General features: G+C 43.7%; 1 protein-coding gene across 2 annotated transcripts in view; it reads left to right on the forward strand.

The window, feature by feature from the left end:
- LOC121531678 (probable E3 ubiquitin-protein ligase MID2) overlaps positions 1-24,891 on the forward strand; it is a 191,428-nt gene that overhangs the window by 86,440 nt on the left and 80,097 nt on the right. Inside the window, exon 3 of one of the 2 annotated variants that reach the window (XM_041837050.2) lies at positions 18,580-18,645. The exons of the other annotated variant lie outside the window; for it this stretch is intronic. Coding sequence (XP_041692984.1) covers positions 18,580-18,645 — 66 coding nt within the window. The remainder of the gene's footprint in view (positions 1-18,579; positions 18,646-24,891) is intronic. 2 annotated transcript variants of the gene reach the window in all.

Below are 24,891 nucleotides of genomic sequence, written 5' to 3' on the forward strand. Positions count from 1 at the left end.
CTTAACTAGGTCTTTCCTTGCAGCACTCGACCACACGACTGGACAATAATCAAGATAAGACAAAACTAGAGCCAGCAGGACTTGCTTTTTGGACTGTGGTGTCAAAGAAGCAGAGCATCTCTTTATTACGGACAGACCTCTCCCTATCTTTACAAGTATTGAATCTAAATGTTTTTACCATGACAGTTTACATTCTAAGGTAACGCCAAGTAATTTAGTCTCCTCAACTTGTTCAACAGCCACACCATTCATTACCAGATTCAGCTGAGGTCTAGACCTTAGGGAATGATTTGTACCAAATGCAATGCTCTTAGTTTTAGAGATGTTCAGGACCAGTTTATTACTGGCCACCCATTCCAAAACAGACTGCAACTCTTTGTTAAGGGTTTCAGTGACTTAATTAGCTGTGGTTGCTGATGTGTATATGGTTGAATCATCAGCATACATGGACACACATGCTTTGTTTAATGCCAGTGGCAGGTCATTGGTAAAAATAGAAAAGAGTAGAGGGCCTAGAGAGCTGCTCTGCGGTACACCACAATTGACATGTTTGACATTAGAGAAGCTTCCATTAAAGAAAACCCTTTGAGTTGTATTAGATAGATAGCTCTGAATCCACAATATGACAGGTTGAAAAGGCATAACACATACAGTACATTTTTTCAACAACAGGTTATGGTCAATAATATCAAAGGCTGCACTGAAATCTAACAGTACAGCTCCCACAATCGTCTTATTATCAATTTATTTGACCCAATCATCAGTCATTTGTGTCAGTGCAGTACATGTTGAGTGCCCTTCTCTATAAGCATGCTGAAAGTATGTTGATAATTTGTTTACAGAGAAATAGCATTGTATTTGGTCCAACAGTTTCAAATCAAATCAAATTTTATTTGACACATGCGCTGAATACAACAGGTGTAGACCTTACCGTGAAATGCTTACTTACAAGCCCTTAACCAACAATGCAGTTCAAGAAATAGAGTTAAGAAAATATTTGCAAAATAAAATAAAGTAAAGAATAAAATAAAAAAAGTACACAATAACATAACAATAACGAGGCCATATACAGAGGGTATCCTCATCCTGTTATAAATACATCCACATACCAACACCTCATCCTGTTATAAATACATCCACATACCAACACCTCATCCTGTTATAAAAACATTCACTGCTAACAGCTGCTGCCATAGTAACAAGAGTATATACAGTACCAGTCAAACGTTTGGACACACCTACTCATTCAAGGGTTTTTCTATTTTTTAACTATGTTATATGGTGTAGAATAATAGTGAAGACATCAAAATGATGAAATAATACATATGGAATCATGTAGTAACCAAAGAAGTGTAAAACAAATCAAAATATATTTTATATTTTAGAATCTTCAAATTTGCCTTGATAACAGCTTTGCACACTCATGGCATTCTCTTAGCCAGCTTCATGAGGTAGTCACCTTCAATGCTTTTCCAACAGTCTTGAAGGAGTTCCCACATATGCTGAGCACTTGTTGACTGATTTTCCTTCACTCGTTCCAACTCATCCCAAACCATCTCAATTGGGTTGAGGTCGGGTGATTGTGGAGGCCAGGTCATCTGATGCAGCACTCCATCACTCTCCTTCTTGGTCAAATAGCCCTTACACAGCCTGGAGGTGAGTTTTGGGTCATTGTCCTGTTGTAAAACAAATGATAGTCCCACTAAGTGCAAACCAGATGTGATGACGTATCGTTGCAGAATGCTGTGGTAGCCATGCTGGTTAAGTGCGCCTTGAATTCTAAATAAATCACTGACAGTGTCACCAGCAAAGCACCCCCACACCATCACACCTCCTCCTCCATGCTTTACGGTGGGAACCACACATGCGGAGATCATCCGTTCACCTACTCTGCGTCTCACAAACAAACGGTGGTTGGAACCAAAAATCTCAAATTTGGACTCGACAGACCAAAGGACAGATTTCCACCGGTCAAATGTCCATTGCTTGTGTTTCTTGGCCCAAGCCAGTCTCTTCTTATTATTGGTGTCCTTTAGTAGTGGTTTCTTTGCAGCAATTTGACCATGAAGGCCTGATTCACTCAGTCTCCTCTGAACAGTTGATGTTGAGATGTGTCTGTTACTTGAACTCTGTGAAGCATTTATTTGGGCTGCAATCTGAGGTGCAGTTAATTGCCCATTTCTGAGGCTGGTAACTCTAATGAACTTATCCTCTGCAGCAGTGGTAACTCTGGGTCTTCCTTTCCTGTGTTGGTCCTCATGAGAGCCAGTTTCATCATAGCGGTTAATGTTTTTTGCGACTGGACTTGAAGAAACTTTCAAATCTTTTCAAATTTTACGGATTGACTGACCTTCAAGTCTTAAAGTAATGATGGACTGTCGTTTCTCTTTGCTTATTTGAGCAGTTTTTGCCATAATATGACTTGGTTGTTTACCAAATAGGGCTATCTTCTGTATACCAACTCTACCTTGTCACAACACAACTGATTGGCTCAAATGCATTAAGAAGGAAATACATTTCACAAATTAACTTTTAACAAGGCACACCTGTTAATTGAAATGCATTCCAGGTGACTACCTCATGAAGCTGGTTGGGAGAATGCCAAGAGTGTGCAAAGCTGTCATCAAGGCAAAGGGTGGCTACTTTTGAAGAATATAAAATATAAAATATATTTTGATTCGTTGAACACTTTTTTGGTTACTACATGATTCCCTATGTGTTATTTCATAGTCCTGACATCTTCACTATTATTCTACAATGTAGACAATAGTAAAAATAAAGAACAACTCATGAATGAGTAGGTGTGTCCAATCTTTTGACTGGTACTGTATATATTATACAATCAACAGTCGCCAGTCTCACATGAGATCTGACTGATCTTTAAATACACTATACTCTTAGAGAAATGGGCTCCAACATGGTTATTTGGCTGTCCCCATAGGATAACCCTTTTTGGTTCCAGGTAGAACCCTTTTTGTTTCCAGATAGAACCCTTTATGGTTCCAGGTAGAACTCAAAAGGGTTCTACTTGGAACCTAAAATGGTTCTTCAAAGGGTTCTCCTATGGGGACAGCTGAATAACCCTTTATGGTTCTAGATAGCACCTTTTTTTTGTTGTTGTGTAGAAACAGGTTGTGGCCTGGTTCCATTCCCCATCATCATATCAGACTCAGGATGTTCAGGAAGCGGAGTAGCTTGGAATGAGTCCCAAATGGCACCATATTCCCTATTGTTATGCCAAGGCTCTGGTTAAAACTAGGGCACTATATAGGGAATAGAGTGCCATTTTGGAGAGAGCCGTAGTTATAAATGATACCTGGCCGTCTCAGTCTTATGCCGGACCCTCTGAGGACGTAGCATATAGTATGTGCATGTGTAATGAAGATTAGCAAGTCAGCGGAGCTGGTGCAACACTCATACAGTTAAGAGTACGATTAGCTGGTTAAGCCACAGCCCCACTGACCTGATCCTGATTGGTAGCTAATCCTATCTCCTGTTGAGGCGTAATGCTATAATCACTCACGCACGGTCACTCAGGGGCCAGGGTATTCATCCATTGCAGTCAGAACCTGGGTTGAAATACTATATGAAATCATTTCAAATACTTTATTTGGGTTTGATTGAACTCGTCTTGCACAATGGAACCAATAAAACACTCGCAAAAATGCAAACCCTGCCCATCTGGTACTCCAGGCAGGCTAAAGCAAACGCTCAAAACACTAGAACGATTTCAAATGGTATTTGAACCCAGGTCTGCTTGCAGTCACAGGTGTCCTAATTAGACTCTACTGGTCCCAATCCTCACTTCCCTTGGCTCCACCTGTCCATCTGTCCATGGATCTTTCTATCGATGAGTCCCAAATGCTACCCTATTCCCTACATAGTGTACTACTTTGGACCAGGGCCCATTTGGGACGCAACCTATATCTGTCCCCAAATGGCAGCAGAGAGACTGATGTCTCCCGGGTCAGGCTAGGTTGAAGGCCCAGTAATCCCTCCATAGAAGGCAGCAGTGTTTAATTGAAAATAGAGCCAGCTTTGTTGCTAACGGAGATATTGCTTTGTCCTCCTGTTGGCTGGTGGACCTGAAAGACACCTCCTCTCACAGTGTGTGTGTGTGTGTGTGTGTGTGTGTGTGTGTGTGAACACAGGCATGATGCTAGACGCAGGCAAGTGGGACACAAACACACACACACACACACACACACACACAAACACACACACACACACACACACACAGACACCCACACACACACACACACACACACACCCCCACACACACACACACACACAGTAACACTGGGATAGGCCAGACCTGACCAGTTTACGCTGGGGGAGTCTATAGCGCTCCTGGATGGCAGCAGTATAACCTCTGAGTTGAGCACATTGGAGGGGGTCCTCTGCTGTTGTGTTTACCATCCTCAGCATGTTTGTGTGGTAGCTGTCCAGAAAGGTTTTGTTGGTGGGCTTGCCGATCATTTTTTAGGCAGTTTTCAGCAGACTTGTCACCCTGGCTTTTTCCTGTACCGTGACACTGTTGTACCAAGCAGTGATGCAGTACTGAAGAACACTCTGGATAGGAGCAGAAGAACAAGTTCAGTATTTTCTAGCTTTAGACTTCAGCCTGCAGAGAGAGACCTTAGCCTGCAGAGAGAGACCTCAGCCTGCAGAGAGAGACCTCAGCCTGCAGAGAAAGACCTCAGCCTGCAGAGAGAGACCTCAGCCTGCAGAGAGAGACCTCAGCCTGCAGAGAGAGACCTCAGCCTGCAGAGAAAGACCTCAGCCTGCAGAGAAAGACTTCAGCCTGCAGAGAGAGACATCAGCCTGCAGAGAGAGACCTCAGCCTGCAGAGAAAGACCTCAGCCTGCAGAGAGAGACCTCAGCCTGCAGAGAGAGACCTCAGCCTGCAGAGAGAGACCTCAGCCTGCAGAGAAAGACATCAGCCTGCAGAGAGAGACCTCAGCCTGCAGAGAAAGACTTCAGCCTGCAGAGAGAGACCTCAGCCTGCAGAGAGAGACCTCAGCCTGCAGAGAGAGACCTCAGCCTGCAGAGAAAGACATCAGCCTGCAGAGAGAGACCTCAGCCTGCAGAGAAAGACTTCAGCCTGCAGAGAGAGACCTCAGCCTGCAGAGAGAGACCTCAGCCTGCAGAGAGAGACCTCAGCCTGCAGAGAAAGTACTGAAGACTTTCGGGGGAAACTCGGAAATACTGAACTTGAGATGGGCGAGATGCAACACTTTGCTCTCACAAAGTCACACACAGTATCTGTCCATGTGTAGGGGTTTGCATTCACGCAGTTCACAACGTGGTGGCCAGGGTACCAAAACAGTGGAGAAGTTGAGCCTCGCGCTTCAACGCTCTTAGTTGTTACGGAAATTGACCCACTATGCTGTTTACTTTCTGCATCCACGTCATATAGCTGAGTCTACCTTTTAAAAGGGAGGAACTCCCTCAAACTTTTATTCCATAGGCTGGAATCCGCCCTATGCAGATGTTGCAAGAGCGCATTTTTCACTGGCTGTCAACGGGTCGCATAAACAGTGACTGATGGGCAGCTTAGCCTACACATCTTCAATTCTACCATTATTGGGGTGAAATACACCTATACATGTCTGAACAGCCACCCACAACAACCACAATCTGTAAGGTGAGAATAATTGAGAGAGCAGCAGTGTGATTCACATCACTGAGAGAGCGGCAGTGTGATTCACATCAATGAGAGAGCAGCGGTGTGATTCACATCACTGAGAGAGCAGGCAGTGTGATTCACATCACTGAGAGAGCGGCAGTGTGATTCACATCACTGAGAGAACGGCAGTGTGATTCACATCAATGAGAGAGCAGCGGTGTGATTCACATCAATGAGAGAGCAGCAGTGTGATTCACATCACTGAGAGAGCAGGCAGTGTGATTCACATCACCGAGAGAGCAGGCAGTGTGATTCACATCATTTCTATGTAGATATCAATAATAAGTGATATTCGTATCGCCCGCGGGCAACACCACTGCTGTTGTCACTACCTCCAAGTGTTTATTCAACTTGGTTGTATAGTATTTGATGCCGACAGCAGTCGCACCATTAGAAGACATACTGTGGCTTGGACTGTGGCCTACAAAAACATATTCCTGCTCTTTTCCCGTGATCCATCTAAGTCATCGTTTTTCAAAAGTATCTGTAATCTGATGACAATACTTTTGCTGGTAACGTAACGGATTACAGTTACAGTTAATTTTTTTTGGTAATCAGTTACATGTAATCCGTTACTCGCCAACCCTGAGTATATCCCAGTTTGTGTGCCCCGCCCTAATATAGTGTAACATCCTGCCTGGTGCAGCATACTACTACCTCCTGGAGCGAACCGCTTTGGACACACACACACAGGCATCATATGCACACACACACACACACACACACACACACACACACACACACACACACACACACACCTCCTGAAGCGAACCGTTTCTTGACTGTATCAGTCTCCTGTGGTTTGAGAACTGGGACATGTCTCTCCTCTGAACCCTCCAAAACACACCCCTTAATATCCCCTTTATCACAGCTTTATCACCCCTCTTCAGACTTTGAAATATCATTATTGTGGTTGGTTTATGCTGGTGAATGGTTCTCTCTCTACTTGTTTTTTGAGTACACTTGACACTTTATCTAAGCTGCAAATGGAAGCTGTCAGTTTAAATCCTTTGGACTGAAAGCATCTATTTAGTTCATTCAACACCAAGCCGCTGGTGTTCATGGCCTAAGAGCTAAAGATATCTATTCTGTTTGTTTGTTTTTCTCCATTTGGCCAACTTGGTAAGGATACCTGAGTGCTCAGACCAAGGATTTGAATTGTAGGCTGTCAGGCTCCCGTTTTCCTTCATATCTTAAATGTAATCAGACAGCAATCAGTTTCAGTATGACCAGGCCTGTTGTGTCCCATTCCTCTGGCCTTACTCATGACAGAGACGTTGTTAGTGGAGGGGGAGAGAGGGGGAGGAGAGGGGCAGAGGGATGAGAGAGGGGGGAGAGAGGGGGAGAGAGGGGGAGAGGGAGGAGAAGGGGAGAGAGGGGGGAGAGGGGGGAGACGGATGAGAGAGTGGGGAGGAGAGGGGGGAGAGAGGGGAGAGGGATGAGAGAGGGGGAGGAGAGGGGGAGAGAGGGGGAGAGGGATGAGAGAGGGGGGAGGAGAGGGGGAGAGAGGGGGGAGAGGGATGAGAGAGGGGGGAGGAGAGGGGGAGAGAAGGGGGAGAGGGATGAGAGAGGGGGGAGGAGAGGGGGAGAGGGATGAGAGAGGGGGGAGGAGAGGGGGAAAGAGACCTGATGATGTGGACCGACAGGCTGACTCACCCATCAGCAGCACCCTGGCAGGCTTTAAATGGTAAGGCCCTGCACATGTCAGACCCACGTGCCCTGCACACACACACACACACACACACACACACACACTCACTCACTCACTCACTCACTCACTCACTCACTCACCACTCACACACTCACTCACTCACTCACTCACTCACTCACACACACACACACACACACACACACACACACACACACACACACACACACACACACACACACACACACACACACACACACACACACACACACACACACACACACACACACACACACACACACACACACACACACACACACACACACACACACACACACACACACACACACACACACACACACACACACTCACTCACTCACTCACTCACTCACTCACTCACTCCTCACTCACTCACTCACTCCACTCACTCACTCACTCACTCCTCACTCACCCCACTCACTCACTCACTCACTCCACCACTCACTCACTCACTCACTCACTCACTCACCACTCACTCACTCACTCACCACTCACTCACACATACACATACACATACACATACACATACACACTCACCACTCACTCACTCACTCACTCACCACCCTCACTCCTCACTCCACTCACTCCCCACCAACCCCCCCCCACTCACCCACCACCACCACTCACACACACACACACACACACACATACATACACATTTGCTGGCCCACAGGTGCATGGGTCCAGGGCTGTGATTACCCAGAGCCCAGATTGTTGGGATATTCCTCCCATTGTGTCTATTCCTGAAATCAGACAATGTTGTGGAGGAGTTCTGATTTAGCTAGAAGTGAGTCAGGGTGAAATCAGTGATGGAGCTTGCGCAATATCAACAAGGGTTGAATTCACTCCCTTAAATGGCAATTGGTTTGGACCATGTCTCCACATGCAGGCTGGTAGTATGCAGTGTGTCATCAGCTGGCTGTGCTGCAGTCTCTCTCTCTCCAAGTATCTTTCCACTTAACATTATGTCACATGGAAGTTGTGTCAAGTAATGCATAATAACTCAACCCATCAACTATACATTTGTCATGTTTATGGAGCGCACTAGTATTTTGTTTTTAAATATACTATTTTACTGAGTCAAGGTGCAGTTTGTTTTTGTTCAAGCCCCTGTTAGACTGAATAACTCACTGTGAGCCATGAGCATTCTCTCTCTCTCTCTCTCTCTCTCTCTCTCTCTCTCTCTCTCTCTCTCTCTCTCTCTCTCTCTCTCTCTCTCTCTCTCTCTCTCTCTCTCTCTCTCTCTCTCTCTCTCTCTCTTTCTCCTTCCCCATCTCTCTCTATGTCTCGTTCTGCCTCTCTCTCCCTCTCCCTCCTTCCTCTCTCTCTTTCTCATCTTGGATGCGGTCCGTGTCTGTGAAGGTCTCAGTAAGAAGATAAGATATTCTATCTGAGGGAGAAAGGAGAAACACCCCAGCAGAGCAGAGCAGAGCAGAGCAGAGCAGAGCAGAACAGAACAGAACAGAGCAGAGCAGAGCAGAGCATACCTCTCTGATGAGATCAGTAAAGCACCTGTCTTCCAGCTTTTGACACAGACACACCCACCACCCCTGCCCCTGTCACTCAGTCAGACTCATATAGATCTCTCAGACAGAGGGTACGTCCCAAATGGCACCCTATTCCCTATATAGTGCACTACTTTAGCCCAGAGCCCTGTGGGTATGAGTGCTTGTCAAAAGTAGTGCACTATATAGTGAATAGGGTGCCATTTGGGACGTACCCTCTGTCTGAGAGATCTAAATGAGAACATGAACACAGGGCCTAGGTCAGTGTGTGATTCCCTCTGTGACAGACAGTAGAGCCACCGGTGGATTTTTAAGAAGGCGAAATGAATAACCAGCCCATGTCATTTGAGTCCACAGAATATCCGTAACCAGCTAATTGTGTTATGTTCAAATGCAATCTACAGCCGGACAGACAGGCAGTCTGTCGTGAGTCACTCTGTCTGCATCCCCAATCCCAAATGTAGTGCACTATATAAGTTAAGAGGGTGCCATCTGGGACGCACCCTTTGTCTTTACCATTTCCCGTGGTTGTCATGGTTGTCAAAATCAAAACGTGGACGTCACTTAACTCGTTATTGGTGGAAGGAGCCAGGACCTATTTCCGCTGTATGAATTTGTGAATAATAAACTGTTTGTAACACAGTGGCTCCAGTGCTCAGTCACGACAGTCCGTGTAATGCTGCTTAACAGGCCGTTACACACGGTTATTGGACTCCAGAGTCCTTGGTGGAATAAGGATGGGACATGATGTCAATGCTGCTGTATAAAGGAATACTGTACGTTCTATAGGTCTGAACTTTACCCTGAATAATAGTAGGTCTGTATAGTTTCTGATGAATAAGACTTTACCCTGAATAATAGTAGTTATGTACGGTTTCTGATGAATAAGACTTTACCCTGAATAATTGTAGGTCTGTACAGTTTCTGATGAATACGACTTTACCCTGAATAATAGTAGTTATGTACGGTTTCTGATGAATAAGACTTTACCCTGAATAATAGTAGTTATGTACGGTTTCTGATGAATAAGACTTTACCCTGAATAATAGTAGGTCTGTACAGTATCTGATGAATAAGACTTTACCCTGAATAATAGTAGTTATGTACGGTTTCTGATGAATAAGACTTTACCCTGAATAATAGTAGTTCTGTACAGTATCTGACGAATAGCGTCTTAAGTCTGTTCAGTATATAAAGACATTTAAATGAGACCTTGTTCCTCAAAAACATCCCAGAGGTCAACTCTGTAGAGCGAGAGGTTCAGAACTTCAACATGTTTATTACTGAGTTCCCAAACTACTAGTTGGCAGCAACTTAAATCTGACGATCTGACCCTCTTTAAAGGCCCAGTGCAGTCAACATTCTGTTTTTCCTGTGTTTTGTATCATATTGTACAACAGCTGATGAAACTAACATTGTAAAATGATGAGAACATTTTTATCAATGTTATTTTCCTGATAGTTGCTGGTTGAAAATGATTTGATATTGATATAAAAACAGCTGCATTTGGACCTTTTAAAGGCCCCAATGGGAATATACAGTATGTCTTGAATGTGTCTGAGTTCCATTCAAGTCAAGCCAAGCCAGTGACGTCAGACACATTTACCTAGACATTCATCCCTGAGAAAGTGACAAAGCAACTCTTTCTGACTTAACCAGCTGTCATCCAGATTCACAGACACTGTATTCAGCATGTCACCAACTATAGGACCTCAAGTCTGCTGAAATACAACCATATCTCTACGACTCATAATATCACACTACAATAGCTACTGCGTCTAAAACCTTTCAGTTGCACTTTATTTTACAGTCTGTAGAACGACGGCCCTAGACCACACCAAGGACTACATGGCAAATAGCGTATGGCCTTGTACTGGACTGCCGTTCTAGTTATTTTAGTGTTCATTTAAATTTAGTTATTCACATTGACAAAATCCTCCATTGTGGACGTAATGGAAATTACTGGATTCCTGGCTGCTTTCACATGTTTTGTATAAACATCAAATACCCAAAGGGATTTAGCTCTCTCTCTGGTCTCTGGTCTCTGGTCTCTGGTCTCTGGTCTCTGGTCTCTGGTCTCTGGTCTCTGGTCTCTGGTCTCTGGTCTCTGGTCTCTGGTCTCTGGTCTCTGGTCTCTGGTCTCTGGTCTCTGGTCTCTGGTCTCTGGTCTCTGGTTTCTGGAGTGAGTAACCCTGTAGACATTTGTCCTTTAACCCTTCATCATGCCTCTGTCTTGTAGCTATTCCTCTTGAAACTCCTCGATAGATCTGTGCAGGGGTGCAACTTTGGTTTTAGAAGTTGGGGGGGACATGTCTTTTTTTTATCCAGTCGGATAAACACTCCAAACAGCCTACCTGACCGCTCGGAGGCGTCCGCATGGTCCTAAAGCACACTGTTGCCTCGTTTCGTATCACATTCCAATTATAAAACTGCCCTTAGTTTCATTGATTCATGATGGAAGGATTCATTCATCATTAGTATTCTGTATATCCTAGAACTCTGTGTTATAATCCCTGCATTAGTATTCTCTATATCCTAGAACTCTGTGTTATAATCCCATCATTAGTATTCTGTATATCCTAGAACTCTGTGTTATAATCCCTGCATTAGTATTCTGTATATCCTAGAACTCTGTGTTATAATCCCTGCATTAGTATTCTGTATATCCTAGAACTCTGTGTTATAATCCCTGCATTAGTATTCTGTATATCCTAGAACTCTGTGTTATAATCCCTGCATTAGTATTCTGTATATCCTAGAACTCTGTGTTATAATCCCTGCATTAGTATTCTGTATATCCTAGAACTCTGTGTTATAATCCCTGCATTAGTATTCTGTATATCCTAGAACTCTGTGTTATAATCCCTGCATTAGTATTCTGTATATCCTAGAACTCTGTGTTATAATCCCTGCATTAGTATTCTGTATATCCTAGAACTCTGTGTTATAATCCCTGCATTAGTATTCTGTATATCCTAGAACTCTGTGTTATAATCCCTGCATTAGGGTTCTGTAGTTCTACTTTGATTCCACACGTTGCCTTGGTTTAGAACATTTTCATCGTCATTATACTGTATAAAGTACAGCACTCTACTGTATATTGAACAGAAACAGTAAAAGGCTATCAACATATTCTGAAGTTCAGGACAATATCGAGTCTAGACTCTCAGAGAGGGCAAACACTCACAAATCATCATGACTGACTTAACCAGATTTTCCCAGACTCAAACATGGTCCCTCTTAAAATGCCTCTCATTTAATTGTGTTCCGAGCCTGTCTTGTGCCTCCATGTGAAACAGCATTGACTTTGTGTTTACCCAGAAGCCGTATCAGTCTCAGGAGAGATGCTCTCTGGAGTATCATCCTCAGCCAAACCCCCTGTTCTGTTTCTAGAAGGTTCCGGTTACACATGTACACACATGGTGTGATGTATCGCTGTCTCTACCTTCCCGCCCTGTTGTCTGTTGCCCGATAATGTTTAGACCATGCCTTGTGCTGCTACCATGTTGTGTGGTCCTCTGTGGTCCTCTGTAGCTCAGCTGGTAGAGCGCGGCGCTTGTAACGCCAAGGTAGTGGGTTCGATCCCCGGGACCACCCATACACAAAAAAATAAAAGCGTCTGCTAAATGGCTTATTATTATTATTATTATTATATTATTGTGCTGCTGCCATGTTGTGTTGCTACCATGATGTTTTCATGTTGGGTTGCTACCTTGCTGTGTCGTCGTTTGTTGCTGCCATGCTATGTGTTGTTGTCTTAGCTCTCTCTTTATGTAGTGTTGTGTTGTCTCTCTTGTTGTGATGTGTGTTTGGGCTTATATTTATATTTATATATATATATATATATATATATATATATATATATATATATATATATATATATATATATATATATATATATATATATATATATATATTTTTTTTATTTTTTTAATCCCAGCCCCCGTCCCCGCAGGAGGCCTTTTTCCTTTTGGTAGGCCGTCATTGTAAATAAGAATTTGTTCTTAACTGACTTGCTTAGCTAAATAAAGGTTCAATAAATAAACATAAACACACTTCTGAAGTGAAGCTTTTTTGTCAGAGGATCCCAAAATAATTAAGGCAAAAGACTTTGAAGTCAGATTGGTAGCCTCGGGACATTGTTATTCTGTTATTGTTGTTATTCTGTTGTTGTTGTTGTTGTTGTTGTTGTTGTTGTGGCCCAACGATGCAGTGGCCAGTCTGAGACCATTATGCCGCGACGGCAGGACAGACATCGCTTTATATTTAGAAACCAACCACATTCTTTTTAGAATATGCCCCCTTTCATATATTGAGTTGTATTTTGTTCCCTTAGTTCACTCTCTCCTGCAACACTGTGTATTAAGTGGTCCTTGTTCTTCAGGCAATACTGTGGTGTACTAACTCAAATGATCAAAGAATAGACAAAGCATGTTCCTCTAGACCTTATCTGTCTGTTTAAACCATGAAGCTTGTTCCTCTAGACCTTATCTGTCTGTTTAAACCATGAAGCTTGTTCCTGTAGACCTTATCTGTCTGTTTAAACCATGAAGCTTGTTCCTGTAGACCTTATCTGTCTGTTTAAACCATGAAGCTTGTTCCTCTAGACCTTATCTGTGCCTTTCTCTGTAGATTGTGACTTAGAGACAAAGCTGTTCTCTTTCACTTCAATGGGTCGGACTTGTGCCCTTGAAAGCCCTCTAAAGGGACAATACCTGGGAGCATGATGTCATAGTGGGGATGACATCACGATATTTGATGGACTATCAAGTTGTCCACTGTGGCTGTGTTAGAAAGGCTTGGCCCTATCTATCTATCTATCTATCTATCTATCTATCTATCTATCTATCTATCTATCTATCTATCTATCTATCTATCTATCTATCTATTCTCTCTCTCTCTCTCTCTCTCTCTCTCTCTCTCTCTCTCTCTCTCTCTCTCTCTCTCTCTCTCTCTCTCTCTCTCTCTCTCTCTCTCTCTCTCTCTCTCTCTCTCTCTCTCTCTCTCTCTCTCTCTCTCTCTCTCTCTCTCTCTCTCTCTCTGTCTCTCTCTCTCTCTCTCTCTCTGTCTCTCTGTCTCTCTGTCTCTCTGTCTCTCTGTCTCTCTTTGATGTCTGGTGTCTGCTTTAATGAGTATATTATAGACTGGCTCTCCTCTTACTTTGCTGCTGCTGCGCACACACAGGCACACACACACACACTCTGCTAACTGCCTGCCAGGCTAAAGCCACTACAATGCCACCTCGTTCCAGGCTTTTCTAGGCCTTTCTATGTGTAAAACTGCCACACACACAGAGAGACACACACACACACAGACAGACACACACAGAGACACAGACCATCCCCAAACCTCTGGCAGGCTCCTTCTTCCTCTCTGGTCACATGGGACAGACCACTCTTTTGATGTAAAAATGTACATTTACATTTTTGTCATTTAGCAGGCGCTCTTATCCAGAGTGACTTACAGGAGCAATTGGGGTTAAGTGCCTTGCTCAAGGGCACATTGACAGATTTTTCACCTAGTCTGCTCAGGGATTTGAACCAGAAACCATTTGGTTACTGGTACAACGCTCTTAACCACTAGGCTTCCTGCCATTTGTGGCACACTCTGCATCCCAAATGGCATCCTATTCCCTACATAATGCACTACTTTTGACCAGGACCCATAGAGCAAGAGGGAGCCATTTGGGACGCAGTCACAGTCTTTAATGAATGACCCATCTGTCCTGCTTCCCTGCCATTCCTCTGATGTTTGGTCTTCAAACCGATGACACACACCAAATGCTCATCCTCACCCTGTCCTCCTCCCTGCTTCTTCTGACGCAACTTGACATCAATTCTAGCAAGCAGTCATTTCACAGTCTCAGGCAGGCGTAGGACAGGGCAGCAGGACAGGACAGGACAGCAGGACTCAGTCTCACTGACTCACCTGCACCTAGAAAGGTTTAGTCACACAGGAAGAGGAGAGAGGAGGATTGAGCAGAAGTTAGGTTAACGTGTCAGTAGAGAGTGTAGCTGACAGACCAGTAAGGTTAACATGTCAGTAGGGAGTGTAGCTGACAGACCAGTAAGGTTAACATGTCAGTAGGGAGTGTAGCTGACAGACCAGTAAGGTTAACATGTCAGTAGGGAGTGTAGCTGACAGACCAGTAAGGTTAACGTGTCAGTAGGGAGTGTAGCTGACAGACCAGTAAGGTTAACATGTCAGTAGGGAGTGTAGCAGACAGACCAGTAAGGTTAACATGTCAGTATGGAGTGTAGCTGACAGACCAGTAAGGTTAACATGTCAGTAGGGAGTGTAGCTGACAGACCAGTAAGGTTAACATGTCAGTAGGGAGTGTAGCTGACAGACCAGTAAGGTTAACATGTCAGTAGGGGAGTGTAGCTGACAGACCAGTAAGGTTAACATGTCAGTAGGGGAGTGTAGCTGACAGACCAGTAAGGTTAACATGTCAGTATGGAGTGTAGCTGACAGACCAGTAAGGTTAACATGTCAGTATGGAGTGTAGCTGACAGACCAGTAAGGTTAACATGTCAGTAGGGAGTGTAGCTGACAGACCAGTAATGTTAACGTGTCAGTAGGGAGTGTAGCTGACAGACCAGTAAGGTTAACATGTCAGTAGGGAGTGTAGCTGACAGACCAGTAAGGTTAACATGTCAGTAGGGGAGTGTAGCTGACAGACCAGTAAGGTTAACATGTCAGTAGGGAGTGTAGCTGACAGACCAGTAAGGTTAACATGTCAGTAGGGAGTGTAGCTGACAGACCAGTAAGGTTAACATGTCAGTAGGGAGTGTAGCTAACAGACCAGTAAGGTTAACATGTCAGTAGGGAGTGTAGCTAACAGACCAGTAAGGTTAACATGTCAGTAGGGAGTGTAGCTGACAGACCAGTAAGGTTAACATGTCAGTAGGGAGTGTAGCTGACAGACCAGTAAGGTTAACATGTCAGTAGGGGAGTGTAGCTGACAGACCAGTAAGGTTAACATGTCAGTAGGGGAGTGTAGCTGACAGACCAGTAAGGTTAACATGTCAGTAGGGGAGTGTAGCTGACAGACCAGTAAGGTTAACATGTCAGTAGGGAGTGTAGCTAACAGACCAGTAAGGTTAACATGTCAGTAGGGGAGTGTAGCTAACAGACCAGTAAGGTTAACATGTCAGTAGAGAGTGTAGCTGACAGACCAGTAAGGTTAACATGTCAGTAGGGGAGTGTAGCTGACAGACCAGTAAGGTTAACATGTCAGTAGGGGAGTGTAGCTGACAGACCAGTAAGGTTAACATGTCAGTAGGGAGTGTAGCTGACAGACCAGTAAGGTTAACATGTCAGTAGGGAGTGTAGCTGACAGACCAGTAAGGTTAACATGTCAGTAGGGGAGTGTAGCTGACAGACCAGTAAGGTTAACATGTCAGTAGGGAGTGTAGCTGACAGACCAGTAAGGTTAACATGTCAGTAGGGAGTGTAGCTGACAGACCAGTAAGGTTAACATGTCAGTAGGGAGTGTAGCTGACAGACCAGTAAGGTTAACATGTCAGTAGGGAGTGTAGCTAACAGACCAGTAAGGTTAACATGTCAGTAGGGGAGTGTAGCTGACAGACCAGTAAGGTTAACATGTCAGTAGGGAGTGTAGCTGACAGACCAGTAAGGTTAACATGTCAGTAGGGGAGTGTAGCTAACAGACCAGTAAGGTTAACATGTCAGTAGGGGAGTGTAGCTGACAGACCAGTAAGGTTAACATGTCAGTAGGGAGTGTAGCTGACAGACCAGTAAGGTTAACATGTCAGTAGGGAGTGTAGCTAACAGACCAGTAAGGTTAACATGTCAGTAGGGAGTGTAGCTGACAGACCAGTAAGGTTAACATGTCAGTAGGGAGTGTAGCTGACAGACCAGTAAGGTTAACATGTCAGTAGGGAGTGTAGCTGACAGACCAGTAAGGTTAACATGTCAGTAGGGGAGTGTAGCTAACAGACCAGTAAGGTTAACATGTCAGTAGGGGAGTGTAGCTGACAGACCAGTAAGGTTAACATGTCAGTAGGGGAGTGTAGCTGACAGACCAGTAAGGTTAACATGTCAGTAGGGGAGTGTAGCTGACAGACCAGTAAGGTTAACATGTCAGTAGGGGAGTGTAGCTGACAGACCAGTAAGGTTAACATGTCAGTAGGGAGTGTAGCTGACAGACCAGTAAGGTTAACATGTCAGTAGGGAGTGTAGCTGACAGACCAGTAAGGTTAACATGTCAGTAGGGGAGTGTAGCTGACAGACCAGTAAGGTTAACATGTCAGTAGGGAGTGTAGCTGACAGACCAGTAAGGTTAACATGTCAGTAGGGGAGTGTAGCTGACAGACCAGTAAGGTTAACATGTCAGTAGGGGAGTGTAGCTGACAGACCAGTAAGGTTAACATGTCAGTAGGGGAGTGTAGCTGACAGACCAGTAAGGTTAACATGTCAGTAGGGAGTGTAGCTAACAGACCAGTAAGGTTAACATGTCAGTAGGGAGTGTAGCTAACAGACCAGTAAGGTTAACATGTCAGTAGGGGAGTGTAGCTGACAGACCAGTAAGGTTAACATGTCAGTAGGGGAGTGTAGCTGACAGACCAGTAAGGTTAACATGTCAGTAGGGAGTGTAGCTGACAGACCAGTAAGGTTAACATGTCAGTAGGGAGTGTAGCTGACAGACCAGTAAGGTTAACATGTCAGTAGGGAGTGTAGCTGACAGACCAGTAAGGTTAACATGTCAGTAGGGAGTGTAGCTAACAGACCAGTAAGGTTAACATGTCAGTAGGGAGTGTAGCTAACAGACCAGTAAGGTTAACATGTCAGTAGAGAGTGTAGCTGACAGACCAGTAAGGTTAACATGTCAGTAGGGAGTGTAGCTGACAGACCAGTAAGGTTAACATGTCAGTAGGGAGTGTAGCTGACAGACCAGTAAGGTTAACATGTCAGTAGGGAGTGTAGCTGACAGACCAGTAAGGTTAACATGTCAGTAGGGAGTGTAGCTGGCAGACCAGTAAGGTTAACATGTCAGTAGGGAGTGTAGCTGACAGACCAGTAAGGTTAACATGTCAGTAGGGAGTGTAGCTGACAGACCAGTAAGGTTAACATGTCAGTAGGGAGTGTAGCTGACAGACCAGTAAGGTTAACATGTCAGTAGGGGAGTGTAGCTGACAGACCAGTAAGGTTAACATGTCAGTAGGGGAGTGTAGCTAACAGACCAGTAAGGTTAACATGTCAGTAGGGGAGTGTAGCTGACAGACCAGTAAGGTTAACATGTCAGTAGGGGAGTGTAGCTGACAGACCAGTAAGGTTAACATGTCAGTAGGGAGTGTAGCTAACAGACCAGTAAGGTTAACATGTCAGTAGGGAGTGTAGCTGACAGACCAGTAAGGTTAACATGTCAGTAGGGAGTGTAGCTGACAGACCAGTAAGGTTAACATGTCAGTAGGGAGTGTAGCTAACAGACCAGTAAGGTTAACATGTCAGTAGGGAGTGTAGCTGACAGACCAGTAAGGTTAACATGTCAGTAGGGAGTGTAGCTAACAGACCAGTAAGGTTAACATGTCAGTAGGGAGTGTAGCTGACAGACCAGTAAGGTTAACGGGGGGTGGGGGGGGGGGGGTTGTGGCAGACCGACAAGACTGTGTATGTCTGTGTTCATAGTGTAGCACACCAGACCAGACCAGACCTGTCTATGTGTGTCTTCATAGGCTTTTCAAGTGAGTCCTGGCAGAGTATCTGACGCGGTAATGGAGGCATCAAAGACAAGCGCTGCGGTGAGTCACCCAATGGTTCGCTTGCCTTTTTGAAATCACTGTCTGCATCCCAAATGACACCCTATTTCCTATGTAGTGCACTACTTTTGACCAGTGCCAAGTAGTTCACTAAGAAAGGCATAGGGTACCATTTGGGATGCGGACAGGTTGTCCTGGTGTTTGGAGAGGGAGAGGCTACTGAGACAATGGACACGTACAGCCGCGCAGCCAGGTGGACGTTTGGATTGGCCTTCCTCTCATGCTTCTCATTCACACGCATGAATAGGCACCAGCTTCAAAAAGAGCTGTTGTGACTATTTCTCTTCATTTTGCTGCCTGCAGCTGTTGTTTCGTCCTGTTGTTTCTTCCTGTTGTTTCTTCCTCTGACTAACCCACTAACTGTCGGGGATCTCAACCTCACTCGGGATCTCAACCTCACTCGGGATCTCAACCTCACTCAGCACTATTGAATGTTGTAAATGTAGCTGTATAGTATTCTGAATATTTCTACAGAACTATTTTGATACTCTCTCTGCTTCAAGGTTATCTTGTGTTATCTGTTATCTCTCTGAACTGAAAATTGACTTTGATTTGGATGGGTGATGGTATCTGACAGTATAAATTGCAATGGTTTATTGGGGAACCGTAACCTGTAGTTCAGATGGTTAATTGGGGAACTGTAACCTGTAGTTCAGATGGTTTATTGGGGAACCGTAACCTGTTGTTCAGATGGTTTATTGGGGAACTGTAACCTGTAGTTCAGATGGTTAATTGGGGAACTGTAACCTGTAGTTCAGATGGTTTATTGGGGAACCGTAACCTGTAGTTCAGATGGTTTATTGGGGAACTGTAACCTGTAGTTCAGATGGTTTATTGGGGAACTGTAACCTGTAGTTCAGATGGTTTATTGGGGAACTGTAACCTGTAGTTCAGATGGTTTATTGGGGAACCGTAACCTGTTGTTCAGATGGTTAATTGGGAACTGTAACCTTCAGTTAAAATGGTTTATTGGGGAACCGTAACCTGTTGTTCAGATGGTTTATTGGGGAACCGTAACCTGTAGTTCAGATGGTTTATTGGGGAACTGTAACCTGTAGTTCAGATGGTTAATTGGGGAACTGTAACCTGTAGTTCAGATGGTTTATTGGGGAACCGTAACCTGTTGTTCAGATGGTTTATTGGGGAACCGTAACCTGTAGTTCAGATGGTTTATTGGGGAACCGTAACCTGTAGTTCAGATGGTTTATTGGGGAACTGTAACCTGTAGTTCAGATGGTTTATTGGGGAACTGTAACCTGTAGTTCAGATGGTTTATTGGGAACTGTAACCTGTAGTTCAGATGGTTTATTGGGGAACCGTAACCTGTTGTTCAGATGGTTAATTGGGGAACCATAACCTGTTGTTCAGATGGTTTATTGGGGAACTGTAACCTGTAGTTCAGATGGTTTATTGGGGAACTGTAACCTGTTGTTCAGATGTTTTATTGGGGAACCGTAACCTGTTGTTCAGATGGTTAATTGGGGAACCATAACCTGTTGTTCAGATGGTTTATTGGGGAACTGTAACCTGTAGTTCAGATGGTTTATTGGGGAACTGTAACCTGTTGTTCAGATGTTTTATTGGGGAACCGTAACCTGTTGTTCAGATGGTTAATTGGGAAACGTAACCTGTTGTTCAGATGGTTTATTGGGGAACTGTAACCTGTAGTTCAGATGGTTTATTGGGGAACTGTAACCTGTAGTTCAGATGGTTTATTGGGGAACTGTAACCTGTTGTTCAGATGTTTTATTGGTGAACCGTAACCTGTTGTTCAGATGGTTAATTCGGGAACTGTAACCTGTAGTTCAGATGGTTTATTGGGGAACTGTAACCTGTAGTTCAGATGGTTTATTGGGGAACCGTAACCTGTAGTTCAGATGGTTTATTTGTTAACTGTAACCTGTAGTTCAGATGGTTAATTGGGGAACTGTAACCTGTAGTTCAGATGTTTTATTGGGGAACTGTAACCTGTAGTTCAGATGGTTTATTGGGGAACTGTAACCTGTAGTTCAGATGGTTTATTGGGGAACTGTAACCTGTAGTTCAGATGGTTTATTGGGGAACTGTAACCTGTTGTTCAGATGGTTTATTGGGGAACCGTAACCTGTTGTTCAGATGGTTTATTGGGGAACTGTAACCTGTAGTTCAGATGGTTTATTGGGGAACTGTAACCTGTAGTTCAGATGGTTTATTGGGGAACTGTAACCTGTAGTTCAGATGGTTTATTGGGGAACTGTAACCTGTTGTTCAAATGGTTTATTGGGGAACTGTAACCTGTAGTTCAGATGGTTTATTGGGGAACTGTAACCTGTTGTTCAGATGGTTTATTGGGGAACTGTAACCTGTAGTTCAGATGGTTTATTGGGGAACTGTAACCTGTTGTTCAAATGGTTTATTGGGGAACTGTAACCTGTAGTTCAGATGGTTTATTGGGGAACTGTAACCTGTAGTTCAGATGGTTTATTGGGGAACCGTAACCTGTAGTTCAGATGGTGTATTGGGGAACTGTAACCTGTAGTTCAGATGGTGTATTGGGGAACCGTAACCTGTAGTTCAGATGGTTTATTGGGGAACTGTAACCTGTAGTTCAGATGGTTTATTGGGGAACTGTAACCTTTAGTTCAGATGGTTAATTGGGGAACCGTAAGCTGTTGTTCAGATGTTTTATTGGGGAACTGTAACCTGTTGTTCAAATGGTTTATTGGGGAACTGTAACCTGTAGTTCAGATGGTTTATTGGGGAACCATAACCTGTAGTTCAGATGGTGTATTGGGGAACTGTAACCTGTAGTTCAGATGGTTTATTTGTTAACTGTAACCTGTAGTTCAGATGGTTTATTGGGGAACTGTAACCTGTAGTTCAGATGGTTTATTGGGGAACTGTAACCTGTTGTTCAGATGGTTTATTGGGGAACCGTAACCTGTAGTTCAGATGGTGTATTGGGGAACTGTAACCTGTAGTTCAGATGTTTTATTGGGGAACCGTAACCTGTTGTTCAGATGGTTAATTGGGGAACCATAACCTGTTGTTCAGATGGTTTATTGGGGAACTGTAACCTGTAGTTCAGATGGTTTATTGGGGAACTGTAACCTGTTGTTCAGATGTTTTATTGGGGAACCGTAACCTGTTGTTCAGATGGTTAATTGGGGAACCGTAACCTGTTGTTCAGATGGTTTATTGGGGAACTGTAACCTGTAGTTCAGATGGTTTATTGGGGAACTGTAACCTGTAGTTCAGATGGTTTATTGGGGAACTGTAACCTGTTGTTCAGATGTTTTATTGGTGAACCGTAACCTGTTGTTCAGATGGTTAATTCGGGAACTGTAACCTGTAGTTCAGATGGTTTATTGGGGAACTGTAACCTGTAGTTCAGATGGTTTATTGGGGAACCGTAACCTGTAGTTCAGATGGTTTATTTGTTAACTGTAACCTGTAGTTCAGATGGTTAATTGGGGAACTGTAACCTGTAGTTCAGATGTTTTTTTGGGGAACTGTAACCTGTAGTTCAGATGGTTTATTGGGGAACTGTAACCTGTAGTTCAGATGGTTTATTGGGGAACTGTAACCTGTAGTTCAGATGGTTTATTGGGGAACTGTAACCTGTTGTTCAGATGGTTTATTGGGGAACCGTAACCTGTTGTTCAGATGGTTTATTGGGGAACTGTAACCTGTAGTTCAGATGGTTTATTGGGGAACTGTAACCTGTAGTTCAGATGGTTTATTGGGGAACTGTAACCTGTAGTTCAGATGGTTTATTGGGGAACTGTAACCTGTTGTTCAAATGGTTTATTGGGGAACTGTAACCTGTAGTTCAGATGGTTTATTGGGGAACTGTAACCTGTTGTTCAGATGGTTTATTGGGGAACTGTAACCTGTAGTTCAGATGGTTTATTGGGGAACTGTAACCTGTTGTTCAAATGGTTTATTGGGGAACTGTAACCTGTAGTTCAGATGGTTTATTGGGGAACTGTAACCTGTAGTTCAGATGGTTTATTGGGGAACCGTAACCTGTAGTTCAGATGGTGTATTGGGGAACTGTAACCTGTAGTTCAGATGGTGTATTGGGGAACCGTAACCTGTAGTTCAGATGGTTTATTGGGGAACTGTAACCTGTAGTTCAGATGGTTTATTGGGGAACTGTAACCTTTAGTTCAGATGGTTAATTGGGGAACCGTAAGCTGTTGTTCAGATGTTTTATTGGGGAACTGTAACCTGTTGTTCAAATGGTTTATTGGGGAACTGTAACCTGTAGTTCAGATGGTTTATTGGGGAACCATAACCTGTAGTTCAGATGGTGTATTGGGGAACTGTAACCTGTAGTTCAGATGGTTTATTTGTTAACTGTAACCTGTAGTTCAGATGGTTTATTGGGGAACTGTAACCTGTAGTTCAGATGGTTTATTGGGGAACTGTAACCTGTTGTTCAGATGGTTTATTGGGGAACCGTAACCTGTAGTTCAGATGGTGTATTGGGGAACTGTAACCTGTAGTTCAGATGGTTTATTTGTTAACTGTAACCTGTAGTTCAGATGGTTTATTGGGGAACTGTAACCTGTAGTTCAGATGGTTAATTGGGGAACCGTAACCTGTAGTTCAGATGGTTTATTGGGGAACTGTAACCTGTAGTTCAGATGGTTTATTGGGGAACTGTAACCTGTAGTCCAGATGGTGTATTGGGGAACCGTAACCTGTAGTTCAGGTGGTTTATTGGGGAACTGTAACCTGTAGTTCAGATGGTTTATTGGGGAACTGTAACCTGTAGTTCAGATGGTTTATTGGGGAACTGTAACATGTAGTTCAGATGGTTTATTGGGGAACTGTAACCTGTTGTTCAGATGGTTTATTGGGGAACTGTAACCTGTAGTTCAGATGGTTAATTGGGAAACTGTAACCTGTAGTTCAGATGGTTTATTGGGGAACTGTAACCTGTTGTTCAGATGGTTTATTGGGGAACCGTAACCTGTAGTTCAGATGGTGTATTGGGGAACTGTAACCTGTAGTTCAGATGGTTTATTTGTTAACTGTAACCTGTAGTTCAGATGGTTTATTGGGGAACTGTAACCTGTTGTTCAGATGGTTTATTGGGGAACTGTAACCTGTAGTTCAGATGTTTTATTGGGGAACCGTAACCTGTAGTTCAGATGGTTAATTGGGGAACTGTAACCTGTAGTTCAGATGGTTTATTGGGGAACTGTAACCTGTAGTTCAGATGGTTTATTGGGAACTGTAACCTGTAGTTCAGATGGTTTATTGGGAACTGTAACCTGTAGTTCAGATGGTTTATTGGGGAACTGTAACCTGTAGTTCAGATGGTTTATTGGGGAACCGTAACCTGTAGTTCAGATGTTTTATTCGGGAACTGTAACCTGTAGTCCAGATGTTTTATTGGGGAACTGTAACCTGTAGTTCAGATGGTTTATTGGGGAACTGTAACCTGTAGTCCAGATGGTTTATTGGGAACTGTAACCTGTAGTTCAGATGGTTTATTGGGGAACTGTAACCTGTTGTTCAGATGGTTTATTGGGGAACTGTAACCTGTAGTTCAGATGGTTTATTGGGGAACTGTAACCTGTAGTTCAGATGTTTTATTGGGGAACTGTAACCTGTAGTTCAGATGGTTTATTGGGGAACTGTAACCTGTAGTCCAGATGGTTTATTGGGGAACTGTAACCTGTAGTCCAGATGGTTTATTGGGAACTGTAACCTGTAGTTCAGATGGTTTATTGGGGAACTGTAACCTGTAGTTCAGATGGTTTATTGGGAACTGTAACCTGTAGTTCAGATGGTTTATTGGGGAACTGTAACCTGTAGTTCAGATGGTTTATTGGGGAACCGTAACCTGTAGTTCAGATGTTTTATTGGGGAACTGTAACCTGTAGTCCAGATGTTTTATTGGGGAACTGTAACCTGTAGTTCAAATAGTTTATTGGGGAACCGTAACCTTTAGTTCAGATGGTTTATTGGGGAACTGTAACCTGTAGTTCAGATGGTTAATTGGGGAACCGTAACCTGTTGTTCAGATGTTTTATTGGGGAAGTGTAACCTGTAGTTCAGATGGTTTATTGGGGAACTGTAACCTGTAGTTCAGATGGTTTATTGGGGAACCGTAACCTGTTGTTCAGATGGTTAATTGGGAACTGTAACCTTTAGTTAAAATGGTTTATTGGGGAACCGTAACCTGTTGTTCAGATGGTTTATTGGGGAACCGTAACCTGTAGTTCAGATGGT

Source organism: Coregonus clupeaformis, chromosome 29 (genome assembly GCF_020615455.1).
Source record: "Coregonus clupeaformis isolate EN_2021a chromosome 29, ASM2061545v1, whole genome shotgun sequence".
In the NCBI taxonomy this organism is placed as follows: Eukaryota; Metazoa; Chordata; class Actinopteri; order Salmoniformes; family Salmonidae; genus Coregonus; species Coregonus clupeaformis.